This window comes from Atractosteus spatula, chromosome 7, assembly GCF_055471065.1.
Source record: "Atractosteus spatula isolate fAtrSpa1 chromosome 7, fAtrSpa1.hap1, whole genome shotgun sequence".
Taxonomy (NCBI): Eukaryota; Metazoa; Chordata; class Actinopteri; order Semionotiformes; family Lepisosteidae; genus Atractosteus; species Atractosteus spatula.
Window position 1 is genome coordinate 49,983,990 of NC_142712.1, and position 26,332 is coordinate 50,010,321.

The 26,332-nt window shown below is 42.6% G+C and overlaps 1 protein-coding gene across 1 annotated transcript in view; it reads right to left on the reverse strand.

Annotated features, from left to right (window-relative positions):
• The window catches only part of igdcc4 (immunoglobulin superfamily, DCC subclass, member 4), a 68,843-nt gene that overhangs the window by 31,650 nt on the left and 10,861 nt on the right, over positions 1 to 26,332 (reverse strand). The window contains exons 2-4 of the mRNA XM_088922296.1: positions 14,947 to 15,258; positions 7,396 to 7,537; positions 214 to 347 (exon numbers count right to left, since the gene is read on the reverse strand). Of these exons, the coding sequence (XP_088778422.1) occupies positions 214 to 347; positions 7,396 to 7,537; positions 14,947 to 15,258 (588 nt within the window). The remainder of the gene's footprint in view (positions 1 to 213; positions 348 to 7,395; positions 7,538 to 14,946; positions 15,259 to 26,332) is intronic.

Here is a 26,332-nt window from a genome sequence, read left to right on the forward strand (position 1 = left end):
TTAGTTGAAAGTTGTGGGGTTAAATCCCAAGTGAGATACTGCTTTGGTACCCTTGAGCAAGGTACTTCACCCTGATTACTCCAGAGAAATGCCCAGCTGCATAAACAGGTGTAAACACAAGTTGCTCTGGAAGAAAGTGTCGAATCAGTTGTTAGAACTGCTGAGACACCTCCTGGTTTTAGGTGCGAGGTTCAGTCATTCAGACATGCCTACCTGGAACGATGGTAAGAGTGGCATCCTGGCTGTAGCGTTTCCTGGCCGAGTTTGTTGCCACACAGCGATAGACCCCTGCGTCCTCCTCCTGGACACCAATGACCTGCAACACGCCGTTCGGGAGAGAGATGAACCTGTGAGGCGACAGGGAACACAGATAAACATGCAGCCCTGGCCAGCCTCTCCACTGCACACAGCAGAGACCAGGTGCAAAGCGTAGCTGGGCTAATGTATTTCAGTCACAGTCCTTCTGCTGGTAGGAACAAGCAGAATCAGATCAAGGAACGTCATGCCAATGCTTTAGTTTACATAGTAGAATAAATAGGTACCATGCTGCCTTGCAGAGTGCAACCCTGTGATGGAGTTGAGCCTCATCCAAGGGTGCAGTCATGTGCTCTCAGTCCGCTTAGTGCTACAGCATCAGGAGAACTCTGGCCTGATCAGTCATGAAGCTCTTTACTTACTTTTTACTTTTCTACCAAAAGAAAACATAACTAACATAACTAGTCTGTCCACATGCCAGTCTCAAATCAGCACACGTTCGACAGTTTCTCTTCAGATCGCTGATTATCCCCTGCACAACTGTTTTAAATGAACAGCAGTGACTTGGAAATGCAAATGCATAATTTTCATTTTCAGGCAGGCCTGGAAACTACTTTCACCACCAGCTTTTTGATAAGTGTGTAAAACATCTCTAATTGCTGGGGTGGAAGCTCCCATGAGAAGGAAAAATCAGCCACAATCACCTCTCCAAGCTTTCTGTTGTTGTTCTCATCAGCCTCCCACCTCCTATTCATCAGCACACCGGCTGGAGCAGAAATTCAGTCCGTTATCGAGGTCTAAATATAAAGCACTCTGCTCCCACCAGCCCTGACACTCTGAAACAGTGCTACACCTTCAAGATCAATGAATTCAGGTAGTATATGTTATGACAAAAGACATTTATTCCATACAGTTAGTCTGGGAAGGTTTCAGAAAACGCCAACTGCATGAACTTCAACATTTCTGAAACACATTTCCCTACACGTCTTTAAAATTGTCTGACAATGATCCTACGTCACTAGCTCAGACAAGCTCATGAAGAATGACTTTTGACTTGACTTTAGCAAGAAGCTCCGTTCCAACCACAGCATGGAAGCCACAGGTCTTTTTTACCCCTGCAGAGAAACCTTTTCTTTCCAGCTTTGTCTGTACACAAGGGGGATGTGCACTCCAGCACTCTGTCCCTGCTACATGCGCATAGCTCTTACTCCCCAGCCCATCACACCATGGAGAGGCTGAAGTCCTCTACAACTGGCTTTGCAGATGAAGGCTGATTGTGCAAATAGAGCACACCTGACTTTCATCTAAAATCATTACACTTTCTTTCTTTGAGCTCAGAGGTGACGTTATTTTTCTTTTGATACCCATCTCCTCAGCTTATCACTGCAGCCCTCGGAGCAGCACCATGTCCACCTTCCTCCAGCCTGCATGCTGTCTAGGCTGTGTTATGCACAAGTACCCACTGCAGCTACACAAGTACCCATAAAGCCTCAGGCTCCAGCTGCACAGGGAGACCCAACCCCATTAGTGCTCTGACGGTTTTGCACTCTTGTTAATGGAATGCGAGTCACAGCTGGCTAATGAGATAGCCTAGACCAGACCTAATGTCCAGAATACAGGATTCATTCTCAGTGTAACACTCCATAAACAACTCTGTAAGGTTACCGTGAAACCGTGGTTCCTTCTGCACAAATCAAATTATTCCTGCCTGGCTTGTTTCCAGGTGTGACACTTGCCCTAGTTTATTTCCTGACCCCTGCCCGCAGGAGAGCCTGCCCATTCCTCCCTCTGACATTCGTGTGCGGCTTCGGGAACACAGAGGGAACAAACAAACACCACATTCCTCTCAAACTGGGTCGCGTGGAACCAGGCATTACACGGTTGCACAACAGTAGCAGCAGCAGGTCAGAGCGTCATCAATTCATTTAGCGAGAGCAGTCAATATTTATCAGTTCTGTTTCCCACAAGCACAGAGATGCGTAAGAGATCAGGTTCCCTTTGTACTGAGAATTCCACTGTTTTGCACCATATGTATATTCTTGTTTGTAACCAGAAGTACACAATATAATCTTGTAGTGAATGCTGACCCCCCCCCACCCCCGTCATTACAAATAATAGCCTAGAGCCAGCATATCGCCGGATCACACGTGCATTAAGATGGTCTGGCACTGTTGGCTTGCAGAACGCCTCTGGAGTCCTTTGATGTTGTTCCCTTTTGTTCTTGCTCAGTCCCAAAAACAACAGTTCATTATAGAGCTATTAGTAAGCAAAAGACCATTCACTTCTCTTCAGTCCTTCAGTGCTCTACTAGAAGAGCTTGAACAGACCAATTTTCTCCATTTCTCTTCCTCGCAAAATATCTTCATTTTCATTCACTGGAATGCTAGTACATTCAACCAGGCTCGCCCATCCCTGGCCAGTCTTCCCACCACTGGAAGACACATGTTCCAAGACTGATGTGTCCTATGTGGTTTAGCCTTTTACAGCCAGCTTTCCTACTTTAAACAACACTATAGAAGTCTAAAGAGACTCTGGGATATTAACACTATAACCAGGAATATGTACAAAGGAAAAATGCTACAATTCACCCTGGATTTACTTTCATAAATAAATCCAATCTCTTAAAAAACTCTGTGCAAGATTTTCATTCTCTCTCAAATCCTTCAAACTTTCCCTGGTATTAAGACTGCAGGCTGGTCCACTGATGACAAAGCACATGAGTAAAATATCTGCTCCTGCACTACCTTAACTACTACTCACTCACAATAAATGACAGGAGCTTAAATACAGACACAGCTCTATGTACCTGACTGCTGTTATATCCTAATTACTGATCCTGTGGAATGTTCCATTACCCTAAGGGCAAATCAAATGAACTCTTCCTTTTACCTGTGGAATTTCATTCCACAAGAGGCAAAGTAGGCCAAGTAAGGCAGGTGTGTCCAATTTAAATCCAGCAGGAGAAAGCTTCAACCAAGCCTCAACTTGGCACCATCATGAATCTCCAAAAGGTATCTTCAGTGGTATGGACCTTCACAACTAACAAACGGAAAATGACAAAAATACTGTGATGAATGTATCCTCACACCTCTGCAATCCACAGCCTGAGATGGTGCCATGTCGTCTTGTTGCAAACATGTTCTAGTGATATGGTGACTAAAGCAATATAAAAAACCTGGAGAAGAGCAAACAGCACTGAGCTGTAATTGTACTCTAATGAGATGGACACATAAAAAATAACCACATAAATACACCCAATATTCACTTTGATAAACAAATTATTAATTTACTAAAAGAACAGGTTCAAACATTCAGAAACTCACACATACAGTACCTTAGTTATGTATCATGCACATATGTGACACCCCAGCAGAGGGCTCTGACCAGAACGAGCACAATCCAGCTGGAACGCCTGACCTAGTCAGCTGGTGACACAGCTCCCTGGGGCACCCTGGGCCACTTAGGGACAGGGATAGAAAACAGAACCCCTGGAATTCCCGGCCAGTGACCGTGGTCTCTAAACTTGAAACACTTTGAAACTTCATAGTATATATTTATAGTATGCAGGTGTTTTATTAGCTACTTGCTGTGTCGGTTTTGAAGGCTGCGTGTGTGTGTCGCTCACATGTGGCAGCACCCATGCATGTGTCACCACCCTGAGGAGGAAGCAAAAACCTCAACGCAGCCTTCCAGTTCTACTGCACGTCTTTTCTTCCACTGCAATCATCTGTGGAAGCAGGGTTAAAGAAGTATCTGCAGAAGAGGCTGGATGGCAGCTCTGCAGTGGTATGGCTTAGAAGATCTATACTTGATTTCCATGCTCCTATACAGTCCCAGAAGCCTAACTCTATCAGTGCACACGAGACTTTCCCTGCTTTCATCTCATCTCCTATCACTTACACTTTCGACTTTCTCTCTCCTTTCTGACCCTTTTCCAACTTTTCTCTTTCCCTTTCTCTCCTCACTTCTTTCTCATCACACTCTCCCCAGTTCCTGTAATCTCACTCCTCTTTATCCCTCTTCCTCCTCTCTTGCACACTTACTTCAGCTCTCCACCCACCAAGTACGAGGTACTGTGCTGTGTTCCTGACACATGCTGAGGATCAGAAGAACAATTGTGTTACTCCTACAGTCTTCTGTAGTTACTGTATACCACATCACTCATTTGCTGGGTTTTGTGCAGTTGTATGGGTGAGAGCTTCATGGTTTAAAGATCCCTTCAGATGAAAGGCACTCTCCTGTATTCTCACATTTCACATTGATTCCAAGTCTTGAAAAGGTCTGCAGACCCATTTAAGTCAGATGCACTAATGCTGGAGGCTGAGGTGAACAATGGCAGTAAATCGCATGCAAACACCACAGATTATCTGGAGAAGAACATGTTCCCCCTTAAGCAACGCAGCCCCATCCTGTCGGTTTTGCAATCTCCATGCAGAAGTGTTTCAGCACAATAAAATCAGCTTGTGGACCTCAGGGCCTTTAGTCAACATCTGCAGCTTGTTTAATCGTGAGGAAAAACCAAGGAAAAGAAATATGAAAAGATGTTTTTTACAGTGCAATCTGTTATGTACTCCTCCTGGGGGAGAAGATGAAAGTGAAGAGAGAGGGAAATGAGCTGTGGCTCAGGGCGGTAGGGATGGATAGGATCGACAGCAGTACAGTGTGAAAACTGCAGCCAGGTGAGGTACAAGGGCCTTTATCACCAAGAGACGGGTAAGGTTATAGGACCCAGAGAGCAACATGGAGACTGCCGTCACCAGTGTGACATCGGTGTTGGGACAAGGGAGGCTATGCTGAAGAAGGAACTGTCCCTCAGAGGAGTCATTAAAGAGACTGCTTGATTTTTAAAGATCCCATTGCACTTTTTGAAAGATTAGAGGTGTTATTCTAATGTCCTTGCTGAATTCCTCTCTGGGATCATTCCCCATCTCACCCAGGTGCACTGCAGTGGTAGATAAATTTGACCCCAAGCTCGATATAAATGCAACTATTAACTGGAAATATTCTTCTCAGAGTGCACTGTTATCTTTTCCATTAATTAAATGTTCACGTTTTCTACTCAGTGCAACTGGGTTTGTGCACGTTTAACTCTTCTTAGCAGCTAATCATAAAACCTGCAACAATTTGAAGAGCACCTGCAGTGCTCATTAGGTGGTTTCTGAAGCAAAAATAAAACCTCCAAAAATAAAATCTCCAATGCCCTCAGGATCCTAGGTTTAAAAATTCACATTCTGGGAGACTGCACAGCTCAGGCACATAGCAGTCCCTTCAGATGTACATACAGACAACACTCTGGACCCTGGGAGACCCATCCTAGTGCTCTTGACACCGAAAGGGTCACTTATAAGCCTACTGTTTCCATACAAAATAAAGCCGGCATTTCTTACATCAACTATGCGATTGGGACAGCATGGCTTTAACGATGAAAAGTTGATTAAATTTAAGGTGAAACGTTTTAGTCTGGTTTTCTGTTCCTCCTATTGGAACAGATGAGGACAGGTCTCACTTTCTTTTCCAAGTGTCTTCATTTTCCCTGTCTGTTCTGTACGGAGTCAAGTACCTCTTCACAAAGTGCTGTGCTTGCCACTGCAGGGGGCTGCACTCTCTGACCCTGACCTTTAGACCTAAGGGAGAGAGGAACCCAGCAGCTTCGCTCTTATCTCTGAAGCGTAGCAAGCCGGGACAGATTACAACACCGGGCTCAGCATGACGTACCCACAGGCTCTGCTCCAGCCCAGGGCCCGAGACACAGGCTGCTCTCGTCCCAGCTGGGTGAACCACTTCCTCACACAGCTGGGTCAATCTACATAGCACAACAGTGTGCCCTTGGTTCTAAGTGAGAGAGAACCAAAGGACAGTGACCTGTTCAAACATAGGGATGAATCAGCTATGATATGCAGCAGTTCTAAATGAAGGAACTCATTTGGATTTGCATCCGATTCACGTTCACTTTGTTTTTCATCCCATAAGAGGTACTCTGGCTGGCATCTTCTTGTAACTCTTACTTGTCTCCATGCCTATCCCTGTATAGGAACTGACACTTGGTTTATCAACCATCTTCTGGCACAGATTACATAGAGCACTTTTACTGCACTCATTTATTACATGCAAAGGCTTATAAAACACGATATCACACAAGGAAATGTGTCAATTTTATGGTGCTGTGGGAAACTCAGCCAAATTTAACACCTGGCAGTGATCCATTGTTAGTAGAAAAGTGCCAAGAACAATACTGAGATCTTATGTAATAACTGTAAGCAAAACAACACATCTAGCATGGAGAGGCAGGAATCTGAACCTCTGATGACTTCAAGATCTTTGCTACATGTGTTCAGTTCACAATGACTGGACGTTCTCAAAATGGAAGTGACATACTTTGTACCTTTAATTAATTATAATGTGCAGCAATCTACTCTCTCCGTTCTGCACGATTATACCAGATGGAGAAAGAAAACTGCAACAGCTCAGACGCAACGCACTGAGCCTGTCCAGGAGAACACACAGCACCGGCTGCCCAGGCAGGCCAATCAGGGATTTTGACTTGATGCATTCAAGGCCTCGGTATATGCAGAGTGCTGGCATAGCACCATTATTTTGCAGCTTATTACTCCAGGACAATTTATCAAAATAATGTTTATGGTTATAAGTTCAATATATTGAAAGAAGACATTGATGGACTCAATTCCGAGTACAGCTAAGCCCTTGGTTATATTTATTGAATCAGCATGGTATTACATTTACAAAAGCATATTAATCAAATTCTGCATTTTAAAGAATTTTTTGTAGTTGTGCTGAATAAAAAGATTAATGTTTTTTCAAATACTCACTAATTTTTTTTGGATTTGTTGTAATAAATCTAAAAAATTCTACTGATTTAATTGGCCTGTTTTTTCGCTAAACCCAGCAGACAGTTCGTGGATATTTCTCAAACATAGACGGCCTACCATAGCTTAGTAAGACGTAAGACATATTAAATCACATACATTATAGATTTGTTAAAGTAGAGCTATATCATATCAAGTGGTACTGTCCCTTATTTTCAGGAGCTGTACTGAAAATATTTAACGTGTCTTTGATATGAAATATATATCATGTCTTCAACACCAAGAGGTTTCCAATTTGTATTCATGCGACACTGACCTAGGGTGGGAAGGCAAGGGGCCCTGGTCTTTCTCCCAGGTGATGAGGGGTGCTGGTAGTCCATCCACATGGCACTCGAACCGCACAGCACCCCCCACGGGCACAAGCTGAGGCTCTGGGTGCTGCAGGAACCGGGATAGACCTGGGAAGAGAAGACTCTGTGAGAAACGAGACATCAACCTATGCAAAACACAATCATACACAAGTCCAATCAAGGCTCAGCTTAGTGTGGTGAAACAAAGTGGTCACTGTTTCTCCGAGAGGTTGGTATACGACTAAGGATGTCCCTAATCGCTGACTGGTTGGAGCGCACTGTTCGTGTAGGCCCTCCCAGCTGAAGCAGCTGTGCCATGGCTTGTCTAAAATACTCCTTCTCCCCTTCACTGAGCCCTGCGCTGCATCCTAGCACAGACTCAGTACCCTCTCCAGACACCACAGTCCTCTCCGAGCTGCACTTACTGAGTGGGGCACAACCAGTGTACATTGGCCCTTCTTTCACCACATTCTTACAGCCTGTTCCTTTTAGCTCCCTTAAAACCAGACATCTGTCCTTCAATCCTCACTGAAGCTCTCTCCATCGCTGAACTGAAATTAGGTACTGTAGTTGAAAACTAGTTTGCCACTTTAAGTCTGTGACATACCTTTTGGGGATTTTAGAACTAAGGTCTTTTTCAGCCCTGTCCAGAATATGAATTCCCAAGTTGTGCACATATGCAGTAATCTTTTTACTTTTTAAACCAGTGTTCCCGTTGGTCATTGGCTTGCTCCTGTGAAGGCAATTCACCAATGACGTTCTAGCTCACTGAGGTTCTACAGCACCAGTGAGACAGGCTGCAGAGTGCCAGAGCACAGCATGACAGCGCGCTAACCCGTGTTTCTCCTTACCGCTCTCCACTGTTTTTACTTCATTATCATGAAGTCTCAGTTTCACAACTGGGAAAAGGAAGCACTTCCTGACCCAAAGGGTTGTGGCAGCATGACCGAGCTAGCCAGTCATTTGTTGAGGCTGATATCCTAACTTCTTTCAAGGAATGGCTGGGTGAAATCGTATCCTAATTAACATCCAAGAAGGCTTGATGGGCTGAATGTCTTCTTCTCGTTTGTAAACTTATTCTGTGCTCAGATCTTTGTACCCAACAAGACTGCATATGAGCTAAAGAAGTTGGCAGGACTATTGCCAGTTTATCCATATGCCTGCTTTAACATCTTAGAATCCTCTCCCTGAGGGGCAAGGCATGGGAAAAAAGCCTTTACATTTTATAAGAGATTACTATACTCAGTACAAGTGTGCAACTGTCAGGATTAAATTTGAACATGTTCCTTTGTGCTCCGGGTTATGTGCTATTCCATATAGGTGCATGTACTGTAACTCTGTGAAGTGCTTCATGAGAAATGCCAATAAACCATATCCTCATATTCCCAGTGAAGTTCCAAATTGCACTTGAAAAGCACATTTCACTGTAAAAGTCTGAAAAATGGTTCCATAAGAACAGTACTCCATTCATGAGCTGGAGAATCTATTCAACAATACTTTGAATCTATTACAGGTCATAAGTTAAAACAGACTGTTTCTGATCTGATGGAAAACAGGCCCCAGGAGATTAGGGTTGCTGTGGAGCAGTTTAACCTTGCCCATGTGGATATGTTACTTAAAATGTGGTTTGATCTATTTTTCAATAATTGCTTTGTGTATGTCTTTGATCACGCACGTACAAAGGACAACAGCCATGAAGTCTTAATTTATAAAATCATCAATGATGAAAGAAAGAGCTGAGGAAGAAAGAAATCCAGTAGATCCAGTAGCTCTCCAGGCCCAGGAGGGAGCAGCATAGTTTCTGCCGCTGTTAACCTGCTAAGAGACAGGCTGACGTTACATCTTCTCATTGATTTGTTGTGGTAGGGTGGTGAAGAGCAATTTTTTTAAGAATAAGAACCAATGGATGTTAAATGTGAGTCATTCTCACCATAAACACCACTTAATTATCATTGGACTCTACCTACTGAAAATCACCTTGTCCTGCCAATGCTTCTGAACAGGCTCCTTCACAAAGAGTTCCACTTATACCAGAGGCTTATTGTGTACAGAAGGGCTCGACCTTCCATACAGCCTCTTACAGCCAGTAGCTTAAACAGTGTCCTTGATCGGATTACTGCGGAGTCAAAAAGATGTGCAGTCTCTATGTCAACCAGACACTCAATGAGTTGGTTCCTCAGTCTTCTGCTCACAATTCACCTAATCAACCTTCTCTAAACATGAGACAGAAGTTGCTGTCTTGATGTCTACTCTGACCCCTCTTTTTAAAGCAAGGTCCATATTATTAAAAAATATCGAGACAGATATACTTCAGGAAAACAGTTACACAATATTTCATCATGCACAAATGCCAGCTTATTTAGTTAACAATATATATCACAGGCCAGCCAATCAAACAGTATCAGCACCTAACCCGACACAAAAGATGCTGAAAAGGTGGGAAGCAGCCAGTGAGTCTTATCTGGGTTGGACAATTTACATTGATGTTTAAAATATTAGGAACCCACATTAAATAGTACTTCTGTAAACAGTAAGAACAATCTAAACTGCGCTTGATCTGAATTCCACCCTGATCTGAATTTCTGCTGCCCAGCCCTAACCTATTCTTCTAGTAAGACCACTTTCAGTGGAGGCTGTGATGAGGGTAATGGAGTGGGGGATTTCACTACATGTTCCACTGGTTCCACCAGTTTCTATCGCACTGAGATCAGAATAAACTGGCCAGGAAAGGTAATGTGAATGAATTTCCCTGCCACTTTTCCCTGAATATACTGAGAGTCTATTAATTTTATTCAAGGATTCCTAATATTTTGGCCAGTGCGTATGACTGCCAGGATGGTCTCACTGCCCCTTTCAGCTTTAACTCAACTCATTTTCTGAACTCTATCCAATTGACTAAACCTAAGAAAGTAAAAATTCCAAGCCAGCTCCAGGTTTCTAATCCAGCACAGTGGAACCATCAGCGACGCCTCTGCTCAGCTGTGAAAGACAGACCCTTGAATTCATGTTTTCGTTTTGTTTATTTAAATCATCTTATCTGAATTTAATGGCTCGTTTCTGGCATCCGTGTGCTTATACAGAATCAATAAAACTGATTTATTGCTACTCAATTAAAATTAAAATCCCTGAGGGACTGTTTCTAATCCTGCAAGGGCTGCTGTATCAAGTGGCAACACAAGCCTGAAATGAACATTACCATGTGGAAGGGCAGATGAGGTGAACACTGAGGCATGTACTGTAGCAGGGAGCTGCCCTGAGGCGGGCAGGGACTCCAGCTTGTCAAAATTTAACAGGAATACGCTGGCAAGACACACCTAGATAAAATGTCAATTCTGTAACTGTTACCTAATACGTCTCTCCCCTCTCTCCTCTCCTCCAGCTCTTCTCTTACCAGATTACAGCACCAGCTTTGATCCACAGAGCCTAACCCTCTCCCCTCCCCACACACCCTGAACCCCCCTTGATCGCCCGCCACCCACTGGCCTCCTGCCACCCTGCCTCGTACCTTCACATGAGCACATGCGGTGCGCCCCAGTGTCAGGCATTTCTGTTCCAAGAAATTAAAGAAAATGTTTTCCAATTGAATTCTTCTTTCAAATAATGAAAAACGCTAAATGTCAATCGCAGCTGAAGCTCTGCCTTCAGATACTGCTAATTACTCGGGATGCTGCAGATGGTGGTGTGTGAATTGTTAGGATCTAAAGCAAATAACCCAAAATTAAAATCTAAATATGACACATTACTGGTCGGTTGTTTGTGTAAAAGATATGCAAGGAAGTTTAATCTCATCATATGATGCAATATAAATGTTTATATGCGGGATAATAGAAAGCAAAATATTAAATTCTGATTATGCATTATTTCGTGAGATCTTTACGTTATCCATCAGCAGGAAAAAGAAAATCGCATGGCATATAGTGCAGAAATTCAGAATAACTATGTAGTACATTGTCAGAAACAGGCTGTTACTTGTAGAAAAAAACATGTTTTCTAATGCAAACATACCTAGCCTACCAAGCAAGCACTGAGCACTGATTTTAGAAAGTTTAGAAAGTCCTTTCTAAAAATATTTTTCTTAATATAACAATGGTAATAGAAACGCAATGAATACCGAAAGCACTGCCTTAAAGCATTCAAAGTTACACACTGGGCCAACAATCCAGTTCATCTTCTGTTTGACACAAACTCTGCCTTCCTGCTTTCTGAAACACAAACACACCAAGTCTGTTGACTCTTACACAAGTGTCATGGAATCATTTTCTGATCAAGGAGTCAGGACTTTGGTTTAATGGCTTATCTCTTCAGATGAGGTATTATGGTGACATTCCACACCTCTAAATCTTTTAAGCTTTTAAATACATCCATTAAGTGTTTGAACTCAAAAGTTTGACATTATTTATCACCCTAACCCTACCTCAACTCTCCCATTACCTTTCATGTCATTCTTGTCCCTTCTCACCTCCACTGGCTCTGCAGATTGACTTCCTCACTCTTCAGTTAGGTGGACCACATTAAAAACACACGTTTGTTTGATCTTGCTTAGCGGTCACCTAAATTGCCTTTCATGCATAATCCAGAAAAAATAAACTTAACAAAACCATGAAGTTAATCAATAAAACATCAAGCATGGAAAGACAATAGAAAGAGACAGAGAAAATAATATAGTAAAATAGAGAAAGACATGGCACCAACGGGAACATCTTTTTAGGAATTCTGGGAGTGTGATTTCATTCATTGAAAGCAATTTCGGGGCTTCTGACTGATATGATTCTCCTTCCTTTTTTGTAGTCTTTCTAATTCTCCTCCCACACATCTATTCAGGCTTGCAGTACACCTGCAGCCACGCTCCTTCACTGCAGAGAAACAATCACAGCAATCACCGCCCAGCTAAGGACACGGGACATGGTCTTGCTACTGTAGGTAAAGCATTCAGACAAGTGTGACAATGCCAGGTCAGAAGTATTACTCTGTTATTTCATCTTAATTGCTTGCTGCCACAATAGACTGGTTTATTTTAAGCCAGCTACATGGCAGGGTCGTGCCTATGTGACTGAAGTACAGCTCTGGAGACAATGTTATTCTGCAATTCCAACAGCCAATACAGTGCGTCACTTCATAGTTGAACAACACCGATGAGCTGTAGCCCAGACAGGGCCTTCTGAATAAAAAAGGGCATGTGAAGTAGCACTGATCTTGGAGTAAAGGATATTTCCAACAGCCTAGGGACAGATGATTCTTCCAGCTCAGTAAGATGGACTGATACTTAACAGATGTTTCTCTTTTTAAAAAAGGTAATTAAATGCTCATTTTAAATTACTGAATTAAATCATACAAGCAAGCAGCTGGACTAGAGAGCACAGGTTCCAAAACTTCTCTTAAAATCTCTTAAATCTCATCACTAGAGTTCAAAGTCACTTCCCTGCAGACACCATGCATGTTAGATGTTAAAAAGGGCTGGGATTCAGGTGATGCAGGTGTGCACAGGTCAGGGGTTAATGGGCCTTTCCAGTGAAAGGAAACCCTCACTGTTATTTCCTGTATTGTGCTTAGGCTGGCTTTATGTCATCAAAACAAATGCCATCTACTGCAGAACGGACACTGGCTCTCAAAATACTGAGAAAAAGAAAGTGAATAGCTTTACCGATTTGGTTTTGTAATGGGTGTATAAACGCTGAGAGGCCTCTGGGGAATGCATTATATTAGAATGGTAGAATAGTTTGCAGACATGCAGATGTAATGGTGGTGATGCACATGTCACTGCACTTGTATCGGTGAGAACACACTGCCAGTGAAACTTGCACTATTGCCACAGCACTTACAAGCTCATAAGGGGATGCTCAGTGTCAGGCCTACAGTCATAATACAGTATATATCCAGATGGTTCCAACTCAATACCAACAGCTACACAGGAAGCCAAGGTCCTTATATATCCAGGGCTGAGAGTGTCCTGCACTCACAACTACCAAAAAATAACCCCCTTGGTATTTAACCTCCTTTGATTAAATAATGGGTATGAACTTTAAGACAAGTGCCCCAGCATTATGTGCAGGCATGGTTTGCATAAAACAAATTCTTCTGGATTGTGTTCCAAAATGTAACGGTGCTCAATAAAAATATACACACACAGGGTTGGCTAACCTTGGTCCTGGACAGCCAGCAGGTCTTATAGTTCACCTTTAAATAATCTATGTGTAAACATTTGCAGCACATACATCTGTTAATCAATTTAGAAAATTAGTCTCTTAACTGCTGAACTGAATGCATTACCACACAAACTTAGTCTTTTTGATCAACAAATGCAATCTGGACCCCAGATCCCTCAGTGGTCAGCACAGTGTGCATGTGTGTACCAACGCTCCCATTTTAAGGATGTCACTCTGTTGGAACTAGGGAGGCCACTGCACCCAAGAAGATTAAGAGCCAATGCATTTGAGCAAGTTAAACATTTGCAGCCTTTGAAGGGCATGTTAATAGTCATGCAAATCTGCCCTGTCTGCTATTTCTCAGCACTGCCTGGCCCCTGCTGAGAATAGAGCAGTCTCATAAAAATAATAAGCGTGTGACAGTTGCACAATGGGGAGAGAATCCATGCCTGGGTTGCACATCCTTCACAAAGCCAATAAAACCCCAGGTTTTGTAAAGGAAAAGAGGGAAACCTAATCTCCGGATTGTGCTGCAGTCGCCTGGCTGACTCTACCTGGGCCACGGAGAGCACAATCAGCCCTTTCAGGTAATTAATGAAAGCAGAGCCTGCTGCAGTGAAGAAGCCAGTCTATTGAATTAGCCTTTGCAGCAGGGGCCTCCGCCGACACAATGGCAGAATAACAGTTCACAGGGTCTGCAGAAAGAGCATCAGTATGTCTCTGCTGGGTCTCCAAAACAGCAGCCCCACTGCCTGCAGGATTAACTGCATTCTGCACTTCAGGGGAGCCACTTATAGTCTTGTTAATATTATTCATTTTTCTTATTAAATGCTGGAACTCAGAGAATTTGACTTTAAGTGCACTATAAAAAACTGCTCCATCTTTCAGCACGCTGTTAAATCAAGCAGCATGCCAATTTGTGCATCATGAGCGGATGAAGCGAATCACACACTCATCATGAGAAAGTCTGCTCAGTGACCCAACCAAAACCCTAAAGACAATGACAGGTGTAAAAAAAATTGATACTAACACCAGATATTATATAACGCCATATTTATGACATTACAATTTTAACGATGCGTAATATACAACCACTCATTATGAACATCCCCATTTATGTAATTCAAAGACTACAGGTTATTTTGCCTTTTTTTTATTCCAGATCATAATTTGCTCACCATTTCCTGAAAGCAACTAGAAAAACCTGGAAGGGCTAAGTCCAGGAGCAGAAAACACAGGTTGAAAATGATTAGCAGGAGCATTATCAGAATTACTTGGTAATGGTCAAAAAACGTTTCGAAAGGCATCCTGTCAGTAGTAAGAAAAAAACCCACAGAGCGACATGGCCGCGGTGCTGTGGAGGGCCGGACTTACCGGAGAGCTGCACCAGGACAGTGCGGCTGCTGAGGGCTCCGAAAGCGTTGGCGGACACACAGGTGTACCCCCCCTCCAAGCTGCGCTCCTGGGCCCGCCCCTCCCGCAACGCAGGCAAGATGGCCAGAGACCCATTGGGCAGAACCCGCAGACCCTCACTGTCCACCACTGGCACTCCGTCCCTCACCCAGGACACGTTGACAGGCTGGTCCACCGCCGCCAGGTTGCAGTCCAGCACCAGGGAATGGGTCGGCTCCAGAACAACCTGAACCGGGCCAGCACTGCAGCTCAGCTCCACAGAGTGCGACTTATCTGCTGAGACGGAGAGTGAGGGAACAGAGAGAGGGAGAAGGAGAGAGCATTAGGCTCCGACAGCAGGGGTTGGATATTTGTACTTCATTACCTTGATTCGAGCAAAATTACATAGGCAAATCAAATTAATATAACAATAAATATGTGAGGAAATTAAATATCGAACTGCTTTTCTACTTCATGAGCACAATGTTTTTAAGAAAAATGCGATTCCCTCGCTTTGGGGTCTATTCTAGTTGACAGTGGGAATTACATGACAAATGCCCATATTAAGGTTGTGTTGGCTGCAGTTTAATTTCAGGTTCAGAGACCCAAGTCTGCAATATGCTCTCAATCTAGTGTAACCAAGAGACAGTGTGTTTGGAATAGCATCCTTGTGACGGCTGGCAATTAGTTCCCCCCGTGACCAGCTGCAGTACTCATATCCTGTGCCATCCTGAGGACAATTGTACACTAGCAAAAGAGAAAAGGCAGCCAGGCTCTGTTTTAGATGTACTGTAGGTAGAAGTAGGATGTATCTAATGATGGATCTATATGATAATGGAGTGCAGTTATTTAGTGAGCATGTTAAGCACTGCAGTACTTGCTTAAAATGATGATGTAATACAGTTCTCAGCAGGGTGCTGTGTGGGTTCGGGCCAGTGCCATATAAACACACACACGCCCACTAACACAGACAGCAGCTAAGCCTCCTGTACTCTCACAGCATCTCTCACTCACAGTGGATCAGCTCCAGATTAAATTTGACGCTGATCCAAAGAAAAAGACTTCCGGCTTCTCCTGGCAAGGAGTGTATCAACACTCTACTCAAAGCACATGGCTCTCTGCCATACCCCTGCTCACACAGCAACTGTGCACACCCTGACAGCCCTGTGAAGAGCAGGCATGTAAAGAGAGGATCGGGGGGCAGAGGGACAGTGGTCCACAGGGAGGCAAACAGATGTAGGATTGGATGGAGACGGAAAAAAGGGGACAAGATTAAGTCTGTTTTCCGACTAAAATCTATACTACTGTACCTAGTGCACAAAAAACCCACTATCAATGAGCCACTTTCTTCACTACCCTTGTGTAGATCAGGACTGACCCCTAGTAAATACACCTATTGGCAATTTCTAAATTTTTGAACAGTCTCAATGTGAGACAATCAACAATTCACTTAAATAACATGGTTTTCGAAGAAACACAAATGGAACTGACAATTTGTTATATTGGCAATCAATTTGAAATTGCCATTTTGTAAGAATCAGTAAAAGGACATGGATTGTACACATGCTCTCCTGACATGCCCAGCTGTCAGACCTATTCATCTTTTGATAAACTGCAAGCTCTGTAGTACCTAACGGGGAAACTGGCTCCTGTTGGAGAAGAGGTGCGTTTTTCACTTGGCATCACTGAAAGCTTGCAGCCACCTAACAAATCACTGGAGTCGTGATTTTGTGAAAAGCATGATAAGATCATGACCAACAAATGCTCACACTATCCCAGCTGCACAGTCCTAATTGTGTGCCTTTGCTTGAGGAATTCTGCACAGAATCAGCCCGGTACATGACCCAGGCTGAATCAGCAGCGTCTGGGCCAAACGGGTCAACTTGCACTCTGAGCAAGTGTCTTTATTGGTTGAGCCACTTGGGAGTGAGAACACAGCCTTAGAAAAAAATAAGCTGAAGAGTTATCCCATTAAAGCAATTCCTGAGAATGCAGGGAAATAAATCAAACTCCCATAACTTAGAAGTCTGAGCTCATTCACTATTCGCAGCTGGCAGGGACTGAAACAGCGATCAAGACGTCTAATCCAGGGATACAAATGGGACTCCCAGCTGACAGTGGTTTGAGCCATGCCAGGTGTCACTAGCCACCATTGTATAATAGCCAACACCAGGTGCTGGATATTCAGAGCTTGTTACCTCCATTAGAGTGAGCTCACATGGAAAGAGAAGCTGTGTTACAATCAAATGAAATAAATTGCTTTTCTCCTTCCATATAAAATTAAACAGCTTGCAATGGAACATCTTAATATCTTTCCCTTGAAGTCTAGAGTTCAGTGTCAAAGTGCAAAAGTCCACTGACATTGGTGAGAAATCAGAGGGCAGACAAATGGGGCAGTTCTACCCAAAGACTCTGACCTGACAGTTTGCTCCCTGCTCACAGTGCTGCTGATGAATCAGCCTGCTGATGCTCATTAACAACAGTAAATTAAGTGAAAGAGTTAGCCTACTTTCCTTCCTTTCATCTGTTAATAACTGGGAGAGGGCTACATGATAGAAGCTCATTCACCCCTTTTCACCTCCAGCAAGCTCGTTCTTTTTCCTTTCCATTTAAGCTCTAATTAGATAATTAAACCGTTTGCATCTATTTTTAAACACATCACTGCTTGTTCACATCTCTGTACCATTTATGGAATTTCTGAGAGGGTTTTAATATGTGGAACCGGTTGAAACAAACTGGTTGCCCACACAACCCTTGTCTACCCCCACTTTCAAGAGGCACACAAAGTCTTACAGGCTCTAAAATAGAATACAAAAATGCTCCAAAAGAACAAAAAGGTTGGAAAAGTAGTTTTATTACAAGACTACAAAAATAAAAATCAATTATTAAACAAAACAGAATTATTCATCATTGACATTACTATTTTCCATTAGCAAAACAGGCATTCATTATTCATAGTGTTCTAGTTAATAAGAAAGTAGGATGTTGGTCTCTATCACCTAGTAGCTGTAGGACTTTCTTCAGCACTGGAGTGAGAAAGGTTCAAGTCCTAATCCCCCAGATCCTGTTCTTGAAATTCATATTCTGTGGGTCCATAGGGTTAACCATTTTTTTTATTCCACTCACTCTTATTTAGTTAATTGAGATAATTATTTAATTCCTATAGTCTCAGGACTAATGCAAGTTATTCAGTTTAATTCAAGTAATTTTGCTGACTTGCTGAGAACACCAGGGTTAAGGTATTGAGTACAGTTCTGTTATTTTCTGTCTCAGTTGGCTGTTAGTGCCAAATGTTCAGGTCAGTTTCATCAAATATTGAAAGGGTATTTGTGTGGGATTACAGAACAGGTAATCACTGGGGCTCAAAGAAAGGCTGGGTAGGGATCTTCGCATAGTGCCCACATCGAGTGCTCATCTGGAAGACTGAGACTGGACCGGCACTGACAGCCATGAGCTCGCACTCCGCCAGGAAGTAAGACACCGTGGTTGCAGCACATACGAAAAAAGCACAGACCAAAGAAAGTCCTCTGAAGTACTCAAAGCATGAAGTGGCATTTAAAATTTATAGTCAATGAAAATGAGGAGTGCACTCTCGTGAATACTTGGCAGGCTCCTGGCTCTTTGTGTATTCAAATTGAGTGGCGCTGAATGGATGCAATGGCAGGCCGCCAGTGAACCGTCTGCACGGCTTGCCCTTCAGTAGGGTGACTGCGTCTTCTTTCTAAAGCTCCTGTCCACAGCCTGGTCTTCAAACCTCACTCCCACACAATCTCTCGTTATATGTGCGAGTAATAGGGCAGGCTGCAGGAGCTCCACAGTAGCTTGTAACAGAAGACAGGGATGTGGTGATGCCGATAATTCATCTGCCCTGTAGTGGATTGGACCTGAGAATCCAGACTTGGGAGTCACACGGAAACGTACCAGCAGTCATGGCCCTAATGGAACCTATTCACGGCTTCACCCACTTCAGTCCGAAGCACTTCAAGAACTGCTGCAGCCCACGCCGATGGAGGACAGCAACGGGCTGAGCTCTGTAATTCATCAAAGCTTCCCAAAGACCAAATTCTTTAGAATTGGAACTTTCTGTACCACTAATAAGGGAGGAAAATATTTAATAACAATGTTTTAAACTAAAACTAAAAATAAATATGGTGCATTTAGAGAATAGCGTCTACAGAATAACTTACAGTACAGAGATATACAGTGCACAGCTACTGTATTCAGGGTTGTTGCATTACATAAATGCCTTTGTCTCAGGCAGGAACAAGCAATAATGCAGCACAAGTAAATTAAACATTCCTCCCAGGCAGGAATACTGCAAACTGAACCCCCCTGGCAAAGATTAGGCCAGTCAGGCTCCATGCAGATCAGGTGTCTATCTCTCCCAGATTTTAATGTTTAACCTCTTTGCCAGATTACTGAATCTCAGCAGCTGATGCAGATAACAGAACGGAGTACAGGCTGGCGTGTGGCTCATGAGTGAGCAGGATCCCGGCAATAAGTCTCAGCAAGGTGGGGGTGTGACAGGCAGCATGAGAAATGAGCCCAAGATGGAGAGGATGGGTGTGGGGATGGGGGGGGGGGCAAACAGACTGATTGATAGCTATGCGCAACACTCATGTTTGGAATGGTGTGCAACTACAGCTGCGTCCCTGACTGAACTATTACAGCTCGTTCACAATCCACGCCAAAACACTCAGGAGCTTCAAACTCCTGTCAAAATCGCAGCTTTTAGGAAAACCTGACAAAAAAAGGCATACAAAACACAACCTGTCTGGAGGTTCAGGAAAGCTGCTTGCTATTCAGCTACTTTTCATCTGTCACTTGTTCTAACAAGATAGCTCACAGGAACGCTGAGAGATGAGCTGGCGGAGCACGTACCGAGGAAGGAGGCAGGAGGGGAACAACATTGGACAGCATCAGCACATTCCCAATAAAAGATATCACTGGGATTTCTATTTTGAGGAAATCAAGACATCCTGAGTAAGGATCTTGATAACGCTGATGCACAGTGTGCTTATTAAAATTAAAAATAAATCAATACAAAAAAAATTAAACGTATATACTGCAAATGGTGCATTAGAGCAGAGGCCATTTCTTTACCGCTTGCATTAACTTTATTATCCTAATCTTAATGTGGTCTTCTGGTACAGCACTTAAAAAACTACAGATCTTAAAAAGTCAGGACTGTGCCAAAGTCAAAACTACTTCTTTGAAAAGGTACTCCCTTGGCAAAGGAATAAATTAATTAGTGATGCCAATGCAAGGTGTCTATCTTCATCCATGTGACTAAGGAAGGAATGTGATTAAGGTGGCTATCTTACGCTGTAATATGATTTTCAACTTTATAGGGCTTGAGAGCTCCTGTCCCAGCAGGCTACAGTCCTGCAGGATTTCTAAGTCCCTTGAAATCACCATTAGCTTAAGACCTGGGAGAGGGGTCGAATTGCTCTATGTGAGCACAAACCACTTTGATTAGGCCATGCAGGACTGAGGTGGAATGACCTAGAATCCAATGTAGCCCTCAAGAACTTAAAAACCTCTAGTCTTAAACTGCGTTTTCCAAATACATTTTTGGCAATCCCAAATTACTTTAAAGGGATCCAAGAAGTCAAACACCGCCGTCCTGCACTATCTGGTGAGTGGTAATAATATGCAAATATAAATATGCATAATTATCAAACCAAGCATCCAAAAAGTCAGTAGAAAAAAAAACACTACAGAATGGAGTCATTTTTATTTTCAGAATAATGTTGCAATAGCTACAGCACACGCAAGGAGTTCCTTTTGTCATAATATTGACAGACAGCCAAGACAGATATACTTCTGAATTTGACAAACATTTAACTCAAAGTCCTTTTATCTTCATGTCTCTCAGAACCCGGGATATGCTATCAGAGCTCTCGGAAGGAAGTCTACAGCTTTGGTTTGTGCAGCGTGCAGGAGTTGGAGAGATCGAGATCGAGATCACGAGAGATAGGGCAGACAACGGGAGAAAACGCTAAGAAGTCAAGGGATGGGGCGCTGTGAACCTGAGAGGGGAAGCTGAGAAAGAGGAGGCTCGAGGAAAGTAAGGGAATGTGTTCAGCTAACTCTCAGCAGGTTAAAACCATCTGAGTGAAGAATTTCAGTGTTGCTAATTTTAACATTGTAATTACATGCCTTTCATTAGGTGCCTCACAGATAATTTTTTTTAATCAATGCCTTTAATACACACTGAAGCTGGACTAATTCCACTGAAGCTGGACTAACTCGTGAAAATCTGTGACAAATGAGCTTATGACCAAGGCAAGAGCTTCATCCCCCATTTGCTAAGGCTTAAAAAAACCACGTTTGAGAAAAGATAAAAGCAGCCTGATCTTCCATCGCTTTTTCTTGATCCCTTTTTACACGTCTGCAGATTCTGACATGCAATTAAAAAATGGCAGAATAAACCTTAAATACCCGGCAAATAACCTTAAATCTCACCAGCAGCCCCACTTTCCCACTGCAGCCTTCTCACTAACCACACTGACATTGTAGGGAACAGTTCAGGTGGGTAGCTGCATCAGCATGCGTTGTCTGCAAAGGAACAAGTCATAGGTTTATTCCGTTGTGTTTTCTCTCTTCTCTTTTCCGCATGGAGTAAACCTATTACTTGTGCCATTGTAGGGAAAAGATGTGTAAGCGATGGTGAGACCTGACAAGGAGAAAAGGTTCTGTCTGTCCAGCACAACCTTCATGTTCTACAGGTAGCAGGTCTACTGGACCTACTGTATGTTCTGAGAACGTGCTTCAGGATACATATGAATAAGTGACAGATCCGTTCAGAAAACAGCAGCAGTGGACCCACTACAATGATAAAATCAGTTGACTTGACTAAACATTTAGATGTATGTGCAGAAAGCTTAGGTTAAACAGATTGATTTTATTCTTTAGTTTGAAAGTTAGAAATGAATTGAAACTGAAATGCACTGATTCGAGGTCAGCCTGACTGCAGTTTAGTGCATGATGCATGTGTCTTTGCTATTCTACTCTATGTCGTTTAAAAATGAAAGCCATTTTCATGCTCTGCTAAAATCACTTCAAGTGGAAAAAAAAAACTGAACTGTTTACCTTTGGTCTGAAATACAGCCCCTCTCAGACCCCCACCCAATTTTTAAATTATTGATCTGTGTGCAGCAAATGAGTGTGAATGAGGGTGACAGCAAGTCGTGGTTCTTGAGAATGTACCTGGGGCTCTACTCCTGCTGACAGCAGCCTCATTAGAAAGATGACCACAGCAGAGAGAAAAAACACTCTGAGACAAGTCAACATCATGCTGCATAAATAAGGCCGGAACTCAAGCTGCTAACTTGTTGCTTGACTGGAGTTCATATCAATTTCTTTTCATGACCTCTGTTGTCATTGATACAGCACAGGGAAGTTCCTTTCCCAAATGCAAAAGGAACAGACCATTTCCTCAGTAATGACCTGCAGGACAAGGTGACCACCGTCTGCCTAGATGCCCATTTAGCAGGAGCACTGCAGGCAAGCAATTTTCCACCTACTGGGCAACCATACACTCTAGGCTCAATAACTCCAAACTGCAAAACTGTTGTTTTTTTACTTCTGTTGCCACCCTGAAGAGGCATAAATCTTCAGCCACCCCAAGCAGCCCCAGTAAAGTTGGCAGCTAAGGGGAAGTCATCAGGAAGCATTCAAAGGCAGGGTTAGGCCTAGCCCACTAACTGCTCTGGCAACAGCCATGAGTGATTGGAGGAGAGCTCTATGGAGAGTTCATGGCCTGTTCTGAAGCCTCCTTTCGGTTTCCTCTAGGGACTCAGGCATGCACATTGTGAATAGATGCATCGACTGTCAAAGCTGCTGCTTTTTCAAGCTAAGAAAACAACCAGAAGCAAATATGCACAGGAGCAGCCTAGTGAACTGAGTTGTCAGTTTCCTGTTGTTATACGTCTTATTGTGACACAATTCGTGATTTTATTTAGTAAATTAAAAATGGGGGAAAACTACAGACAAACTAGAATGCTGTTACAGAATTGCTGACCCAAATTCCAACAAAAAAAGGGCAGATTACTATATTCCAGCTCTAAAGGATTATTATAATTTACTGTATTGTATTTGTCATTGTAGGCACCAGGTAAAACTATACGGCAAACTCTTGGTTTAACAGACTTCGCTTTAACGGACTTTGACTCAGAAAGTTGAAAAATAGTGGACTTTCCCTGCAATAACGGACAAAGTCCAGAAAAGCAGTAGCGAGTCCCGTCAACAGGCTTGGTTTATTCTTTTAAAAAGGACAAATTACAAGAAAAGAAAGTATAAATGAATTGTAAATGTAAAAGTAAATGTACCGAACAGTGACGTAAGAAACCCCTGTAAAATGCAAAAATAATAAAAATAACATTAATAACCTTTTCTACAACATATCTTTAAAATAGGTATAAAAGATAGGAATATCAATGGTGTTAGTATGGCGTAAGCAGATTACGAAGGGTTTGTTACATATTTTACCAATTAAAAAAAAACAATTATTGAAAAAATATATTAAAATGCTAACAATAGATAAAAAAGCTCTATAAAAAATAAAACAAGATAAAATAAATACTATAGCGGTTTAAAATTCAGGAATATCAATGGTGCCAGTAGGTCAGTTTCTTATGATGAATATTTGTTTTTTCTATGCTTTAGCAAGTTTTACACAGTATATTTTCAACACATGAAACACACTTGCTTGTATATTTACAATTAAAAAGGTAGAGGAATTTTCATTGTGTCAATCACAAATGTTAATAAATAAATTAGAATATTCTATATACAGTGGATATAAAAAGTCTACACACCCTTATGGAAATTGCAGGATTTTGTGATGTAAAGCCAGAAATCAAGATAAATCATGTCAGACATTTTCCCCATCTTTAATGTGGCCTTGCAACCAACAAAATAAAAAAACCTACAATACCCTCGATGCATAAGTGTGCACACACTTTTACAATGGGGGCTGTAGCTGTGTTCAGAGTTAACCAATCCCATTCAAAATCATGTCCAAAGGTAAGCAGCATACACCTCCCATCAATGAAAGTGATTCTGATTAATCCCAAATAAAAATCAGCTGTTCCTGTAGGATTTCCTTGAATCTTTCGTGGTTGCATCCTAGTGGGATAGCCATTGTTCGCAAGGAGCTCACAAAACATCTACGGGATCTTATTGTTGAAAGGTACAAATCAGGAGAGGGGTATAAAAGAATATAAAGGCATTGGATGTACCATGGAGCACTCTGGACTATCATCAATAAGTGGAGAAAATGTGGCACCACAGGGACATTGCCAAGATCAGGATGACCCTCCAAAGTTGATGACAGGACAAGGAGAAAACTTATCAGGGAGGCTACCAAGAGGCCTACAGCAACATTAAAGGAGCTGCAGGAATTTCTGGCAGGTACTGGTCACTCCTTGCATGTGACAACAATTATTATACTATAAAAGTATTCTGCACATGTCTGGGCTATGGAATAGAGTGGCAAGATGGAAGCCATTTCCCACAAAAAACAACCAAGCCCGTCTAAATTTTGCAAAACAATACATTCAATCACCCCAAACCATGTGGGAAAATGTCTTATGGTCTGATGAGACAAAGGTTGAACTTTTTGGCCTCAATTCTAAAATATATGTTTGGCACAAAGACAACAACATCATCATCCAAAGAACACCATACCCACTGTGAAGCATGGTGGTGGCAGCATCATGCTTTGGGGCTGCTTCTCTTCAGCTGGGACAGGGGCTCTAGTCAAGATAGACAGGATAATGACTAGCTCCAAATATCAAGATATTTTGGCACAAAACCTGCCGGCCTCTGTCAGAAAGCTGAAGATGAAGAGGAATTTCACCTTCCAACATAAGGACCCAAAGCACACATCCACGTCAACCAAGGAATGGCTACAGAAAAGGAAGATCAAAGTCTTGGAATGGCCCAGTCAGAGCCCAGACCTCAATCTCATAGAAAAGCTGTTTCTCAATTCTCCCCATGCTTATTCCTCGTACAATAAGCCTCTCATAAACGGCCCAGGAGATCCCCTGGCAATTTGAAGGAGCTTGAACTTTTTTGCAAGGAAGAGTGGGATAAAATTGCAAAGTTGATAGATGCTTATTCACAAAGACTTACAGCTGTAATAAATGCAAAAGGTGCTTCCACAAAGTATTAGTTGGGGTGCACACTTATGCAACCAGGGTGTTGGAGGTTTTTTTTAATTTCAATTATTTTGCCTAATAATTATTTATTTATTTGTTTGTCTCTTGAATTTTGTTGGTTGCAAGGTCGCATTAAAGAAAAATGGAAAAATGTCTGACATGATTTATCTTGATTTCTGGCTTTACATCCCAAAAACCTGCAATTTCAATAAGGGTGTGTAGACTTTTTATATCCACTATATATGCATTTTTCTCATATAATAGTGTTTTCAACCTGAAATTTTTTTTAAAAATTTGAGATTTAATGGACATTTGGAAACGATGGACACCCCCTTCCCTCCTATGCGTCTGTTAAACTGAGGGTTTACTGCATTAGCACTGACTGAAGCCCTCAGTAGTCTTAGCCCTCCCCCACACACATTCTAGTGCTTCAATGTCATTCTTCCATGCTCCAGAATCCTTTGCCTGGCACATTATGTTCGGCCCATGCCAAGTGACAGCAGAGGTGCTGTAAACTCATAAATAATTTGATGCCCCGTCTGCTCCAACACGCTCCTCTCTCCTATCAAAACCAGCAAGCAGCACAATTTGAACAGGGGCCAGAATCATTTAATCTCAGTAGATTATCATAATAGGAACTAGCCTGGAATCCAGCCACTGAGATAAAGGCGCTCAACGCGTTCACTTCCCGTTAACCTCCTCCCTTTCAACCTTCTGCAGTCACACCTGCTCTAGTCAAGACAGACAGGGGTAGACTGCTGGGGTCTGGGAAGACCAAACGGCTGGGGAAACTTGTGTGGAACAGGGCCATGACTTCTGAAGCATCCGTGAGGGAAACAAAATCTTTTTTCATCGTACCTGAATTAAATATTAAAAGAGGCAAGGAGACCAGGAAAGAGAAAGAAACGCCGCAAATAGCAGCAACATTTTCTTTAAACAAGCAAGCAGTGCCTTTCAGGCATTAAATGTGCTCTGGCCAGTGAGCTGTGCTTGACTGCTCTGATAATGCCAGAGCCCCTACTGTACTCCTCAAATGGGTTTTCAGCAGCTCACAATGAACCTCCCTGGAGCCGATAACAAGCTGAATGAAAGTTCAACCGTATTTAAGGATCATCCAAATGGAGATCAAACACACAGAGTCCGCTCCAGCTGATCTAAAACCGAATAGCTGAATAGGACGGAGGGAAGAGCTGGCTGCTGTA